Source organism: Oncorhynchus keta, chromosome 19 (genome assembly GCF_023373465.1).
Source record: "Oncorhynchus keta strain PuntledgeMale-10-30-2019 chromosome 19, Oket_V2, whole genome shotgun sequence".
Classification (NCBI taxonomy): domain Eukaryota; kingdom Metazoa; phylum Chordata; class Actinopteri; order Salmoniformes; family Salmonidae; genus Oncorhynchus; species Oncorhynchus keta.
Genome location: NC_068439.1, coordinates 55,196,698 through 55,212,374, shown reverse-complemented (window position 1 = coordinate 55,212,374; position 15,677 = coordinate 55,196,698). Strand labels below are relative to the sequence as shown.

Here is a 15,677-nt window from a genome sequence, read left to right as displayed (position 1 = left end):
TGCATCAGTCCCAGGCGTTCGCATGTAGAGCCTGAGAGGAGAGGATGTTGACTGGTTTTTACAATCTCGAACTCCAGCTTGTGTTTGCGTCCCCGAATAACACATTCGGTCTCAAAGGTGCCCATAGAGCTCATTAGCTCTCCTGAGTAGAGCTTTAGTCTAGTATCGCTGGGCAATAGATGTGTGTCAGGTGCCAGATTGATTTTGTCTTTGTAGCTCATTACGTTGCATGTAGCACCAGAATCCAGTTGACATTGTTGTTGCTTGTTGTGTAATCGTAATGTCACAAACCATTTCTTCCCTCTTGAGTGTACAGCCCCAATGGATTCATGCATGTAAATGTCACTTTCACTTTTCAGCTCTGAACATTGAATGACATCATCAACACAGTGAATCTTGCCCTCACTCACCCTTCTTTTGCTTTTGAGACACACTTTTGCAAAATGATTATTAGTTCCACAAGCTCTGCATGGTTTTTCCGTAGGCATGGCAGTGCTCTTTGCCACGTGTGTGTGTATTCCCACAGTATTTACATGCTACGGGGCTCTCTGTGTTCACCATTCGTGGTGAATTGCTCTGCCTCGATTGGTTTAGTCTGAATGTCTGCCTAGCAACAGCGTGAACGGTATCAACGTCGGAGCGTGGGGTTTCGATTTCCATTGCTTTCATTCTCATGTCAGTGACTTCAGCAGTGCGGCACATTTCAATGGCAGTTACTAATGTTAAGTCTCTTTCTCTCAGTAGACGCCGGCATGTATCCTCATTTGCAATTCCCAGCACTATTTTGTCACGAATCAATTCATCTTTCAATCCCCCGTATTCACAAGTGGCGGATTTCTCTCTCAAACGGGTTACAAAGTTGTGTACTGACTCACCCTCTTCCTGTTTACAGCTTCCGAAATCATAAATTATGTTTCTGGCGGGTTTGAAGTAATTCTCCAATGCATCCAATATAGCCTTTGCATCACACTGTTGACTGCTGTGAGGGTGAGATTGTGCCGGTAGATATGCCTGCATTCGCTGCCCATTAAACTCCTCAGAGTTGCCGCTTGTACCTCGTTGGGTTTCTCATGTAGACCGGTCGCCAGCGCATAGTCCTCGAATTCATCCCTGAAGTTGTCCCAATTAGTATTCCAGTCCCCTGTGAGAACCATGGGATTTGGTGGCGGAATGTTCGCTGCCATAGCAATGGAATATGAGATTTCTTTGCCTTCAGTCATCAACGTAGGTAGTGATGCTAGCTAGGCAGCTAACAACGAGTTGATCAGTGTTGTGAGAAGGAAAGGGTGTGTGTTCGCATATGGAACGTAACTGCGCCTATACTGTACTTAGCTACAAAAATAACAAACGTGTGTTTTCCGAGCCACTTCTGATACCATGTTTCTGTATGATAAGTTAGATAAAGGAATAACGACAGACACCAATGTCAGGTTCAATAGCCTTGTTTGTGCATTGTACGAATCCCTACAACTGGAGTCCGGGGAACAGTCCGGCTAGTCGATTACCTGTCAACTAGACTCCGTAACAATTACTTTAAAATGTATTGGATATTTCAAACTTTTTTAACAAATCAAAAACTGAAAAATTGGGCGTGCAAAATTATTCAGCCCCCTTAAGTTAATACTTTGTAGCGCCACCTTTTGCTGCGATTACAGCTGTAAGTCGCTTGGGGTATGTCTCTATCAGTTTTGCACATCGAGAGACTGAATTTTTTTCCCATTCCTCCTTGCAAAACAGCTCGAGCTCAGTGAGGTTGGATGGAGAGCATTTGTGAACAGCAGTTTTCAGTTCTTGCCACAGATTCTCGATTGGATTCAGGTCTGGACTTTGACTTGGCCATTCTAACACCTGGATATGTTTATTTTTTAACCATTCCATTGGAGATTTTGCTTTATGTTTTGGATCATTGTCTTGTTGGAAGACAAATCTCCGTCCCAGTCTCAGGTCTTTTGCAGACTCCATCAGGTTTTCTTCCAGAATGGTCCTGTATTTGGCTCCATCCATCTTCCCATCAATTTTAACCATCTTCCCTGTCCCTGCTGAAGAAAAGCAGGCCCAAACCATGATGCTGCCACCACCATGTTTGACAGTGGGGATGGTGTGTTCAGGGTGATGAGCTGTGTCGCTTTTACGCCAAACATAACGTTTTGCATTGTTGCCAAAAAGTTCAATTTTGATTTTATCTGACCAGAGTACCTTCTTCCACATGTTTGGTGTGTCTCCCAGGTGGCTTGTGGCAAACAACACTTTAAACAACACTTTTTATGGATATCTTTAAGAAATGGCTTTCTTCTTGCCACTCTTCTATAAAGGCCAGATTTGTGCAATATATGACTGATTGTTCTCCTATGGACAGAGTCTCCCACCTCAGCTGTAGATCTCTGCAGTTCATCCAGAGTGATCATGGGCCTCTTGGCTGCATCTCTGATCAGTCTTCTCCTTGTATGAGCTGAAAGTTTAGAGGGGCGGCCAGGTCTTGGTAGATTTGCAGTGGTCTGATACTCCTTCCATTTCAATATTATCACTTGCACAGTGCTCCTTGGGATGTTTAAAGCTTGGGAAATCTTTTTGTATCCAAATCCGGCTTTAAACTTCTTCACAACAGTATCTCGGACCTGCCTGGTGTGTTCCTTGTTCTTCATGATGCTCTCTGCGCTTTTAACGGACCTCTGAGACTATCACAGTGCAGGTGCATTTATACGGAGACTTGATTACACACAGGTGGATTGTATTTATCATCATTAGTCATTTAGGTCAACATTGGATCATTCAGAGATCCTCACTGAACTTCTGGAGAGAGTTTGCTGCACTGAAAGTAAAGGGGCAGAATAATTTTGCACGTCCAATTTTTCAGTTTTTGATTTGTTAAAAAAGTTTGAAATATCCAATAAATGTCGTTCCACTTCATGATTGTGTCCCACTTGTTGTTGATTCTTCACAAAAAAAATACAGTTTAATATCTTTATGTTTGAAGCCTGAAATGTGGCAAAAGGTCGCAAAGTTCAAGGGGGCCGAATACTTTCGCAAGGCACTGTATATCAGTTGCTGTGTATGTTGCATTTGTTTTTATTTGATGACTGTATTATTTCATTCCAAGTCATCTCTTCTTCATAGTGCTGGTGCCTATGCTGTCTGACAAAATCACTATTTTAGTAGTTCTTTAAAGGAAATAAGGCACACTTTTTTTTATGACCGCTGAATTCCAACTATCGACCACTTAGAGCATGTATTTTCAAGTAGAGATACCTTGGGAAGCAACTGCTCTCTATCCCTCTTCTCTTCTCTCTCTGTCCCACACTAACCTAACGTAGCGGGCTTCAAAGAAACATACAGGCCGGACTAGTAGGCCTGCGATCCATTATGGTTGTTGTCAATTACCAAGTTTTCTGCTCTAAACTATGTAGAATATTGGCCTGTTGGTAACTCCTTACTACATCGCACAGTTCGGGCTTGATCTGATTTATCTCTAGAGAAACTGCACATTGTGCGCATTAAGCTCACAGAAAAAAAAGGAACGAAATGGAATTCAAATAATTGAGCCGACTTCGGTCAATTAGTTAAAAAAAATATATATATTTTTTAAATAACTGAAATGTTGGTTAATCGCTCAGAACTATGTACTACTCAACCCCAAGGTACTGACATATAGCTGTTACGTACTACTCAACCACAAGGTACTGAAATATATACACGTAACTGCCAAAATAAAGGAAACACCAACATAGAGTGTTTTATTAGGGCGTTGGGCCGCCACGACCCAGAACAGCTTCAATGCATCTTGGCATAGATTCTACAAGTGTCTGGAATTCTATCGGAGGGATCTTACACCATTCTTCCACGAGAAATTACATCATTTGGTGTTTTGTTGATGGTGGTGGAAAACACTGTCTCAGACGCTACTCCATAATCTCCCATAAGTGTTCAATTGGGTTGAGATCTGGGGACTGAGACACACACACCCTTTAAACCCACGAGGCTCCTTTGAGGCCCCCCTTACATTGTCCCTGAGATCTCTTCTAGCCATTGCAGACAAAATAATGAGCAACTGGGCATTTTTATACAAGCATGATGCGATGTTTAATTTCTTAATTAACTAAGGAACCACACCTGTGTGGAAGCATCTGCTTTCAATATATTTGTATCCTTCATTTACTCAAGTGTTTCCTTTTGTTTTGACAGTCACCTTTCTGTGCTCTATACTACTCAACCACAAGCTACACAATACATATTTTATAGGGCTTTTTTTGCACTACTGAGCCGAGTCAAACCGAGCTGTACTGGGCTGGCGTGGCTATGCATCCAGCATAGGTGCTGGAAACGTACTGAAAAGGACAATGTGGGAAAAAATATCTGAATCGGCATAGTTTGGTTCGGTCAGAACAATAGTGTGAAAAGGGTATAGGTTTCACGCACTAACTGTGGATACGAGCGTCTGCTAAATGACAACAATGTGTCCAAGGCCAATTCCATTAGTTTGGTGGGAAAAGTATTTATTATTATGTTTGGGTTGAGTAGTGAGTGACGTTGACTGACTCTGTCCCTATTCTCTGATCCGTGTCTGTCCTCTAGGTCCATGCCGTGATTGGTGTCCTTTATGGACGACACTGATCCCCTGGTCACAGTGAGCAAGGTGGAGAAGGCCCCTCAGGAGACCTGCGCTGACATAGGAGGACAGGACAGCCAGATCCAGGAGATCAAGTTACAAGAAGAGGACTCCACCAAACGTCATACCTTGTAACTGCTTAGTAAGTATTTTAAGCATTTTATCCGAAATGAGATGAGTACCACGTTATGTACCTAGCCTATACCAAACGTCATACCTTGTAACTGCTTAGTAAGTATTTTAAGCATTTTATCCGAAATGAGATGAGTACCACGTTATGTACCTAGCCTATACTAGACTCTCTGGACTCTCTCTGGACAGCCTGTAGTCATTCACTGTTTGTTAGGATACCGGTATCGCGATTCCAGATTTTCCTTGGCAAAAAAAAAACACGGAAGCATACAGAACTCTATGGTCCTTTTTTAAAAACCTACTTTATGTCAAATATTGTGTGCTATAGCTTGCAAAATAAACAAACGTGACTCTGGGGAACAACGTACGGCTGTTTTCTTTCCAACATTAGGACTGTTTTCCTCAAATAATTCAGTCTGCTTCTGACTGTGACGCTGTTGTTCTGTAGGAGTCCGTGGAGCTGCCCCTCACCCACCCTGAGTACGTGCCTACCTGTGCCTGTTTGTGCGTCTCTGCTAATATGTTTGTGTGCCTGTGCTTCTCTCTGTGTGTTAGGTAAGATCCTGCTTGCCAAGGCGGTGGCCAACCAGACATCAGCTACATTCCTGCGTGTGGTTGGCTCAGAGCTGATCCAGAAGTACCAGGGAGACAGGCCCAAGCTGGTCCGAGAGCTGTTCAGAGTGGGCCAAGGAACACGCACCATCTATCGTCTTTATCGACGAGATAGACGCCATCGGCACTAAACAGTACTTACTACAACCACGTTCTTCAAATATGTGTTTTAAAGGCCCAATGCAGTAGTTTTTATATCAAATAATTTATGTTTAACAATTAAGTACCTTACTGTAATAGTCCTGCTCTATAATACACGTTTCTATGTGAATTTGGTCAGGCCGCCCCAAAAGTTACATATTGTAGCTTTAAAAGATAGGAATAGGCATAGCAAGGTTGTTTAATAGCTCCATCTTGCCCTCTGATAGGCTTGGTGAAAGTTGAACCATTTTGCTTATACCAACCAAATCCTCTTAGATATTGACAATTACTGGATCTGACTTGTTGATTTGGGAATGTGCCAACTACTGTTTCTCTTCCCTTTAGGTGTGACTAAACATTGTTTTTCTCTCCATGTGTAGATATGAGTCTGACTCTGGAGGAGAGAGGGAGATCCAGAGGACCATGTTGGAGTTTCTCAACCAGCTGGACGGTTTTGACTCCAGAGGAGATGTCAAGGTGATCATGGCCCCCGACAGGTTAGAGACCCTAGACCCTGCATTCATCAGACCTGGTAAGACGCTCTCTCTCATGAGTATCTGAAAGAGAGAGCCTATTTTTGTATCGTGTATCATATTAAAAATCGACCGGTAGAGCGGGACTCTTAGACAGGGATAAAACGACCTCAGTTGAAGTGTATATTGAGGATCGAGATTCTCCTATAAAATGAATGCAGATTAATTTCCTCCTTCTGAGCTCCATCTGTGGAACTGACCTCTTGACCTTGAGTGAACAACGGATGGAGCTCTCAGAGCACTTTACAAGACTCCGATTTAAAGGAAACAACATTCACTGAAGCCATTTGAGCAAGGCGTCTTTCTTTTCTTCCCACAGTGTTGAGTCAATGTCAATAAGTAATAATATAATAATAATATATGCCATTTAGCAGACGCTTTTATCCAAAGCGACTTACAGTCATGTGTGCATACATTCTACGTATGGGTGGTCCCGGGAATCGAACCCACTACCCTGGCGTTACAAGCGCCATGCTCTACCAACTACTAGAATCAGAATGAGTAGAACCGAACGGCCATTCCCTCGCTTTGATATTCCATGCCCCTCACCCCCTTCCCTATGTTTTTTTCCAGGTCGTATTGACAGAAAGATAGAGTTCCCTCTGCCTGATGAGAAGACCAAGAGGAGGATCTTCAACATCCACGCCAGCAGGATGACTGTAGCCGACGACGTCCCTCTGGACGACCTGATCCTGGCCAAGGATGACCTGTCAGTTGCTGACATCAAGATATGGATGTCCAGGGTTTCCTCTACCACAGTGGTCCTCAACCTAGGTACCTGGTCTATCTGCATGGTCATTGGGAAGACTCATAAGAGCATAGGCCATGGCGATACAGTTACCCAAAAGAGTGTTTTAAAAAACACTGCATTACCACTACTAAGGTGGGGTCGTCCCCCTATCTAGCACTGTTGCCCCTTGCCTGCCAACAAAGAGTTGGCCTCCATGGGTTTCAACTGCTTTAGGTGTGTGGCTTTAGGAATGTATGCAGCCACTCTAGGGAAAACATGATTCTCAAACGGCCTCGAGCTAAACCAGATTTAGTATATTTGACTTGACTGTGCTGCCCTCTAGCGGCAGTTCTTTTAAGGTAAATCCTGAACGGATTCTCCTACTTCCCAGCAATGCTGGGCCTTTTTCGGCTACTTTCAGAATGCCTCCCTCCTTCCTTGAAGTCATGGATCTGTGAGAGTTAAGTCTAGGATCAGGTCTTCCGTGTCCATATATTGTTATTCATTATGACATAAAAGACAAAACTGATGCTCGATCAGTACTCCTACTCCCAAGACGATTTGTGAATACAGGCCCTGATCTTTTGAGGCTGACCTGAGTTGACCTTTCTCCTCTCTTTCTCTCCCTCCTCCAGGCGATCTGCACCGAGGAAGGCCTCATGGCCCTGAGAGAGCGCAGAATGAAAGTCACCGACGAGACACAGTCTGTATCATAACCACGTCTGGGTTCCATAACTGGTTCATCAGCCCCAGTAACAATCTTCCTGTGTTTATTTTGCGGAAAATGAATCCCATTTTATTTATTCCGCTCAATCACCATCTTCCAGTAGTATTTAGACTTCAGACAACTCTTGTACATACTGTTTATACAGATGCCCTGTTTCTTCATAGTCACACTTTAGGGATATCACTCTATTCCTCTTGGTTGCAGAGGTCTGTCTGATTCCCAAGACAGAATAACGGAACTAAGGAGGAGGATGCAACTCATGTCCTGATGCTGAAACTATTGTATCTCTCCTTACTATCTCGCTCCCCTCTTTCTCTTTGCTTAAAAGAAGACCTCCATTAATAACAGGAATGTTCCAGTATCTCCCGCACACGACGTCGTTTAGGAGCCACCCCAGAAGCAGTCACCCGGACACACATCTAAATAGTCCCTCACATCACTTCTGTCTGTTTTAATAGGAAGTGTAGTATATCGCTTTGATATGAAAAAAATACATGTTATACACGTGCGTGCGCACACTGGAACAAATCTGCTCCTCCGAATCCTTCCCGGCCTCTCAGAAGCTACTCATTTCCAATCCCCATTTCAGTGATTCTCCCCTATGTTCATCCCTTTTCCAGTACACTGAGTTTAAGAGCACAAATTAATCTGCTCTTTGTGTGCCGTTGCGCAGCTGCAGTTCATTTGACACGTGAGACGCAGAGACGCAGCATCGATTTAATTCCTCTTGATGTGGGGCCATGTATAACTTTGTATTCAGCAGAACGCTCGTTTAGCCCATACAGTTTCGTTGTGGGATTAAGTGAAAATGCCGCACGCAGCCCTGATCACTCTCCACGTCATCCCCCTTATTAACTCTGTCACGCAGTTCAACTGCAACGCAGCGCACATTCAGCAAACCCTAAGAAAACTTGAAATCAAGCGTAGCGTATAGTAGGGCCAGAGAGACAGGATAGGAAGGAGGGGCGAATTGTAATGAGCCATTTGGCCTGCCAAGGATAATATCTGTTGAGGATGTCTGAGCCACACCATGCATGCCAGAATTAGAGACTGTTGGTAGTTATAACTACTGGTTATTACTGTGTAATAAAACATATGTAATGTGGGACTGTCATATAATAATAAAGGCTAACCTTGTTTCCATGTTCTGGTACATATTTATTCAAATTTTACCATTGAACTGAGATTTGATTGACAGGCCCACTGTTGACCTTTCAGTGATGTCTCAGTCAACTGAGGAGGCAAAGATCCTGGACATATCTGAGGACTTCTCTTCATTGTCATTGACTTCTAATGTGTTGAGGGTGACTTTTAACAACCTCCGTTGCAGGCAGAGACTTCTTAAAGACTTCATAGATTATTCAAATACTTTAATGTTCTGACAGACAGTAACTGATTTGGGTTTGCAACTGGATTTCTCTGTGGCCAGAGGGAGAAGCATTCTCATCATTCACCACTAAGTGACGCCAACAGTGCGTGTTTTTATAATAATCGCACTGACAAAATAAACTGGACGGTGAGAATAGGCCGGTCACAGTTCTTGGACAACGAATATCGCATAAAATCTGATATTTGTTTTCATCAATAGAACCCAATCATTTACTCAATTAAAAACTACTGTAACCTATGCTAAATCCTGAAATAGCATTCCTTGAAAACATGTTTATGTTTAGCCTTATCAACTCTTTATCAAAGCAACAAATACAACATACTGTTTTGAAGGCAAAACTGTTCAAATAAAAATTAGAGAGCAGTGTTGCAGCTTTAGCCCAATTACATTTATTTACACCACCGCAACCACGCTCCACTCTTAAATTTCGCGTACATTCAGAAATACTTTCTAGTAGGTTGCATATCATCCAATGAAAATACTTGCACCTCCCAGCATCGAGTCTCAGCAGCATGTCAGACCGATAGATCCTCTCTTCTGTCACAAAATACTAACATTTCCAAAGCGTTCAGTAAACCATAATTACATACCCATCTAGAACAAAATCTACAGGATTAAGATGTGCCGTTTAGACAAGCGACGGCCCTAAATCGCATTTGTTTTAACTTTGTTATATTTATGGGATTTCCATCAAGCACTACTGCCTGGTGCAATGCAGATCCGACCTAGCCAATAATTGTGGCCAATACATAGTGTGTAATATTGCGGGTCTGCTCTAACCAATCAGAGGCAGCGTCACATAACAGCGTTGCAAAATTCTCCAGCGTCAACCAGGTAGCGTCTTCATACACCAGTAGTATCCTTCCGCTACAGTGAAATAGTTCAATGTCCAAGTTCCGTGCTGCTAGAGTAGAGATCTAAGTTTAGTTAGATTTTATGGCCCTTCGATTTTATGGCCCTACAGTATCATAGATGGTCATAAATTATATTAATGCGGAAAGAAGGTCTCTATTATTCACTGACATATTTACCGTAGGGTGATAAATTATGATTTTGCAGCAAAATAACATTAAAGGGTGTTTGGAGGTTCGACTATAATCTATCCTCATGCTTGAGTGGTCGTCAACCAATATGGGCACAGGTATCTATTACTGAAGGAAAACATTTATAGCTAAATGGTTATTTAGACTTGGATGAGATGTGCCTATAATGTATAGCCTATAGTAAAAAATAACACAAAGGGGCCTATCTACAATGACCCTGATGGTGTTTAGAATGTTCTTGGCTGTTGTTGCCCCCGGTGTATGGCGAGTTGCACCTGCTAACAGATCAAATGTAGGTGTCATATCCTTCGTAAACAACAGGTGTAGACTAACAGCGAAACGCTTACTTACGGGCCCTTCCCAACAATGCAGCGAGAAAACATTTGCAATAATTGAAAAATAATAACACGAGGAATAAGTACACAATGAGTAACGATAACTTGGCGATATTACACGGGGTACCAGTACAGAGTCGATGAGCAGGGGTACGAGGTAATTGAGGTAGATACTGTATGTACATACACTGTCTGTAGGTAGGGATAAAGTGACTAGATAACAGGATAGATAATAAACAGTAGCAGCAGCGTATGTGTTGAGTCAATGGAGTTAGTGCTAAAAGGGGCAATGTTGCAGATAGTCTGAGTTGGTGCATCGGGTATGGCTTGCTGAGCGGTAGCAGAGAGAACTGTCTATCTGTCCATGCTCCACCGGAGGCTGGTGGCACCTTAATTGGGGAGGGCAGGCTCATAGTAACGTCCTCCACCTCAGCAGCCTCCTGTGCCAATGGCGCAAATCATCATTGAATTGGGGATGTGCACAGCAGGGGTGTATTCATTACTGAAACTGTTTCCTAACGGACGCAAACAGCCAAATTAGAGTTTTTATTGGATAAAAGGTAGGTTCCTCCCCGTTGCGTTTGCTTACGTTAAAGAAACGTTTTGCAACAGAATCGACGGAATGAATACACCCGATGCCTGCTGCACTACAGTATGCTACAGTAGAGGCAAGCTGTGCTGTGATTGGCGTGTCTCCGTCCTGTAGCGGGAGGGGCTTAAGGTTAGCCAATATCTCCAGTTGAAGAAATAAGGAAGTGAGTGAGCAGGCTGGGCTAGTGTCGCGGAGGGATACATAGTCCCCATTCTCACCACCACGGCGACACACCTCCATCCCGCTGGAAACTCCATCTAAGGAACGAGCACACTCGTTCTCCAGTTCATAGACAATCAGCCCAGATCCATCGAACATGGTATGTATTATACATTTTTTTGTATTCATTTTTAGATAATTTGTCAATGCATTTAATGCCACGATGTGATGGGAAATGGAAGAGGGTCAAGATATGGGGAAATCCACAATTTTGCTTTTCATTCATATAGGTTTACAGCATTTTATCTTGCCGGGAATTAAATTAGGGTGATCAAAAAGCTTGCTGTTTTGCAACTGTTCTATAATTGAACGGGTTATGTCATCTTTAGTCTTACGAGGGCGAGTTGATTCTATTTGGAGGAACATGTTCTAGGGCTATATAACCGCTGAGTTGTATATGAACAGGATGTAACACAAAATGGAGCGGGATTCCGCGATAACTGCGCAATTCTTACGGCATAGTAGTTGGCTCGATGGCTATATCGGGGCATGTTGCTGGCTCGACGCTGCACGGTGCAGATTCAATTCATTCAATCAGATTAATAGCTTTGGGATAACTAGCAAGTTGCTAGACGATTACAGCATAATTCTGTAGTTAAAGTGATTTACATTTCAGAGTATATAGTGTGTTGGCTGGAATAGGAAAGCGCACTGGCAAATTATGGGGTAACGCTGCACTCGTAAAGAGTTGACAAGCTCTTTTACCTATGATGCTGCTTCATGTCTCAACACGTTTTATTACTGGGCAATCTAGTTATATCAACTCCTATATGCTACCGAATAGGATTCATTCCCATTTGGGGGAAAATGAACCCATTCCATGGATCGCTATTAGCTGCATTTTTTTTCCATGTTGCATCATCGCGCTCTGTCTGATGGACCAACCATAATGCGAATTGCAGCAATAAATCGCCTGTGATCCGCAACTGAAATCGCCCGTCTCCCTCAAATGGGGGGGAATCTGAAAAATTGAAACATTTTATACAATTCCGCCCTCTGGTGTTCTACAGTACAGTAGTTACAAAGTTTCGCCTTCAAGCGCCGTTTATCTCGCTGTAACGCCGCCTGTTTAGGTTGTCTTTTGCGTTCTTAATGGTATATGCAAATGAGATTGTCGTTTCATCGAGTCGCAGAAGCTCTCTGTCACAGAAAAACCTACTCGGTAGCCTCGGCTACCTAGCGTTGGGTCTGCTGTTTTTTTGTTTTTTTTATTTTATTCCTTCAAATGTAGAATAAAGTATTTGATGTTTAATGTCATATTACATCATTTAGCAGCAACAGTTATATTTTATGGGAATTATTGTTAGGCTAAATCACATGTGTTTCAAACTTTACACTGTATAAATGTCAACGGTCCAACAGCTCACGCACAATTTCCATCTGTCGAAAATTGAGTTCATTCGATTGCATAGAAAGGGAAAGGGCGATACCTAGTCAGCTGCACAACTGAACGTATTCCAACCCGACATGCGTATTCTACATTTTAACCCAACCCCTCTGACTCATATAAAAAAGCATCTCTCAGATGTCACGGGCAAGATAAGTCAACCAGTGGAAGTCATGAAGCCAGGTGTGTTGAAGGGAAAAGTCTTATCTATTGATTCCCAGCCCTATGGCTCATTCGTAGCACTAGGGGAGTCAATAGAAATGTTTCTCTGTGCGATCACACATCTATCCCATATGGTATTGAACTGCTGCATGTGGTAGGTTTCATGTTGCACACCAGTGTAGTAGTTGGAGTATACGTTGCACCCTTTTGAAAAGTTGAATCTGTGAGTAAGCCCCTGTGTAGGCCTACCATACACACCGACATAATACAACTATTGAAGTGGAAACCGTGTCTCTCTATTCAGATGGAAGTATCAAGTAAGTCGTCCTGTCCCTATCCTGTTCCAGCCTTGTTTGCTGGCGCATGTTTGGTAACTTCGAGGACATCTGATCCAGAGCATTGAATCATTTATCTGCTTGGCAGGTGGTCCTGGCCTGGATGAGTCGACCTGTGAACTGCTATCAGGGTTGTGTTCATTAGGCACCAAACAGGGTGGGAAAACTATGAGGAACTACCTGGGCTCATCCAAATAACAAATGCACATTTTTGTTTTCTGTGGCAAAATGTGTTTTTTATTTGAATTTATACTGTGGGTCCTAATGAACACGCCCCAAAACTCAACCCACCAATCATGCCCGTATGGTGCCCTAGACTGGTGTTGATGGTGACATGCCCCCCCACCCCCCTCTCATCTTTTGTCCAGACTGAAAGAGAAGAGGGATTCAACACATATGAGCTCAAAAGCTTCCCAGTACAAATGTGTGTCTGTGTGCTCATACATATAGTGTGTCCCTGGGGAGTAAGAGTTTCCTTTGCTATGAGTCATATTCATACACTTTAGGGGAAGCAGGTCCATATAAGGGGTCTTACTGATGCCACCTACTCTCTATTGTAGGCTACACTGTAAAAATGTAGACTAGAGATGCTTGGATAATACCTGCCTGCCTTGTAAAGGGTGTTTAAGAAGAGTGATGGACTGCAGAGCAGAGACCAACCAAACTAGTTTCTTCTGTAAGCTACTGCGGTTGTGTAGCCTAAAAACAAACATCAGAACAATAGGCTACCTGGTGATGTTTGAGAAGAGAAAGAATGTAATTTGTCTAGTGAACTAACGAGTCCTGTCTCTCGTCCCATGCCGTGGTTGGTCAGTGGGAGTGGTCGTCCCACTCATTCCAGAGAACCTGTAACAACAGACAGGAACCCCTCCACCCACACCCTTCTCTCTCAACCTGGCCTGAATGCTTGACCAACAACACCCTCACTACCATAGGAAATGGTGACTCAGAGGGAGTTTCCTGGGCACAGACGTGTGTGTGTGTGTGTGGCGGGTGGAGTGGTTCTGTGTTGTGTTAATTCAGCAGTACTTTGCTGCCTACCAGCAAGTTGCTACATCCACCAAGCCCCTGTTGCCTTCCAGCTAGACTGGCCAAGAGTGAGAGGGCGCCCCAGAGGGGAAAGGCCTGTCTTAGGAGCGTGGGCCTGGTTCCAGGCAGCCCCAGTGATGCCAAGGGAAAGGAAGGGCCGGAGAAAGCCTGGTCGCGCAGCAGCACTGTGAGGCCCAGTCATGCAAAGAGAACGGAAGGGCTGGAGAAGGCCTGGTCGCGCAGCAGCACGGTGAGGCCCAGCTGTCTGGGAAACAGCCACAGGAGTTCTTCCACTGTACCTACCTGGTGCCCCGCCCTTCAGAGGGAAGAAGAGACCGATGACAGAGAGAGGGGAATAGGAGCAAGAAGGATAACAGGAGTGAGGGACGAGAGAAACATGAGTTGTAGGGCGGGAAGAGAGGCTGTGGCCGTTGTCCATTCGTGCATTAACCCCACCCGTCAGTGTAAAATCATTAATCTCAGACATTTCACAAATCTTGCAGATGAAGGGAATGGGGAGACCAGAAGGAGGAGAGGAGAGAAAAGGCTATTGTCTGAGGCTTATTGAATCACGGCAGATAATTTAATTTAGCCTGGTGAAGTTAATCATCGCACTGGACGTATCAACCAAGGCCACCGCCGTAGCCCCGGAGCCATGTAGAGACTATTGTCACATCAGCCTGTTTAAAGAGATTCTAAAAAAAATGAAATCATGTCATTTGAGGTTTAGGCCTTCCCCCGGTCGTCTCCATTACTTTGCGTCTGATATATCCTAACCGACAGACCTTGTCGCTAGGAAAGAACCTCACCCATCATACACACGATGGTATAAGGAGTGGCCTTTGCACATGTCCATTTCATATGGTTGACTGAGACAGACCACTATAGTGTTGATTCTATGTTTGGTGTTGTAGTTACACAGATGTCTATAAAGCCTACACATCTACTGTACTGTAGGATATCTGGTCTGCTTTGGGACAGAACTGAACTGGTTGCTATGTGACTAATTCACAGGAAACCTGGTGATGGAAACGAATGGCATAGAGGGAAATGCCAATTAGTGTGTGTTCCTGTTTTCCCCCCTGCCAGCAGCAGGCACTCAGCATTACGTCACTGGTTTGTTGCCGTAATCATAAGCATGTTTTGCCAATCTGGAAGGGTACCGCGGGATTTACCATTTACACACACACACACACACACACCAGTGTTGTAAGCCCTACGGTGCTGTTGCTGTGTGTGAATGTTTGAAACCTGAGGCCTTGTGTGTGTGTGTGTCAAGACTTCATCTATCTGTGGGCCCATTGTAGGAGTGCTGCCAAGTCATTACACACACACACATACACACTCATTAAAGCGCCTCTGACTCACAGGCGTCATTAAATAGGGCTAACAGAGAACAGGGAACATGCTGGGAGGGAGTCAGGGAGACCAGATCAACTGAACACACCCCTACAGCCGTTTTAGCATTTTCAGCTAACAGCAGGCCAGGGCCAGTAGGCACAGAACAGGTTCTTCTACCTGGGTAGTGTTCAGTCGGAAGAAAAACGTTTAGAAACAGACGTGGTACATGACCGTGGGCCAATAAGAGAGAGCTCTGTTTTTCTGATTCAAAAACATGTTTGTGGCCACTGAAAATGACCCAAGGTAGTCTCTGGAACAAGGTGGGGGGTCTCTTCCCTGAACAACGTCCTCACTGTGGGGTGTTGG

General features: G+C 43.9%; 1 protein-coding gene and 1 pseudogene across 2 annotated transcripts in view; both read left to right on the top strand.

Moving 5' to 3' along the window:
• Positions 1 to 15,677, top strand: part of LOC118398506 (calmodulin-1) — a 123,705-nt gene that overhangs the window by 95,212 nt on the left and 12,816 nt on the right. Inside the window, exon 1 of one of the 2 annotated variants that reach the window (XM_052470827.1) lies at positions 11,007 to 11,157. The exons of the other annotated variant lie outside the window; for it this stretch is intronic. Coding sequence (XP_052326787.1) covers positions 11,155 to 11,157 — 3 coding nt within the window. The 5' untranslated portion in view covers positions 11,007 to 11,154. Of the gene's footprint in view, positions 1 to 11,006; positions 11,158 to 15,677 lie in introns of those variants that run through there. 2 annotated transcript variants of the gene reach the window in all.
• LOC118397855 (26S proteasome regulatory subunit 4-like) lies at positions 1,153 to 8,614 on the top strand (annotated as a pseudogene).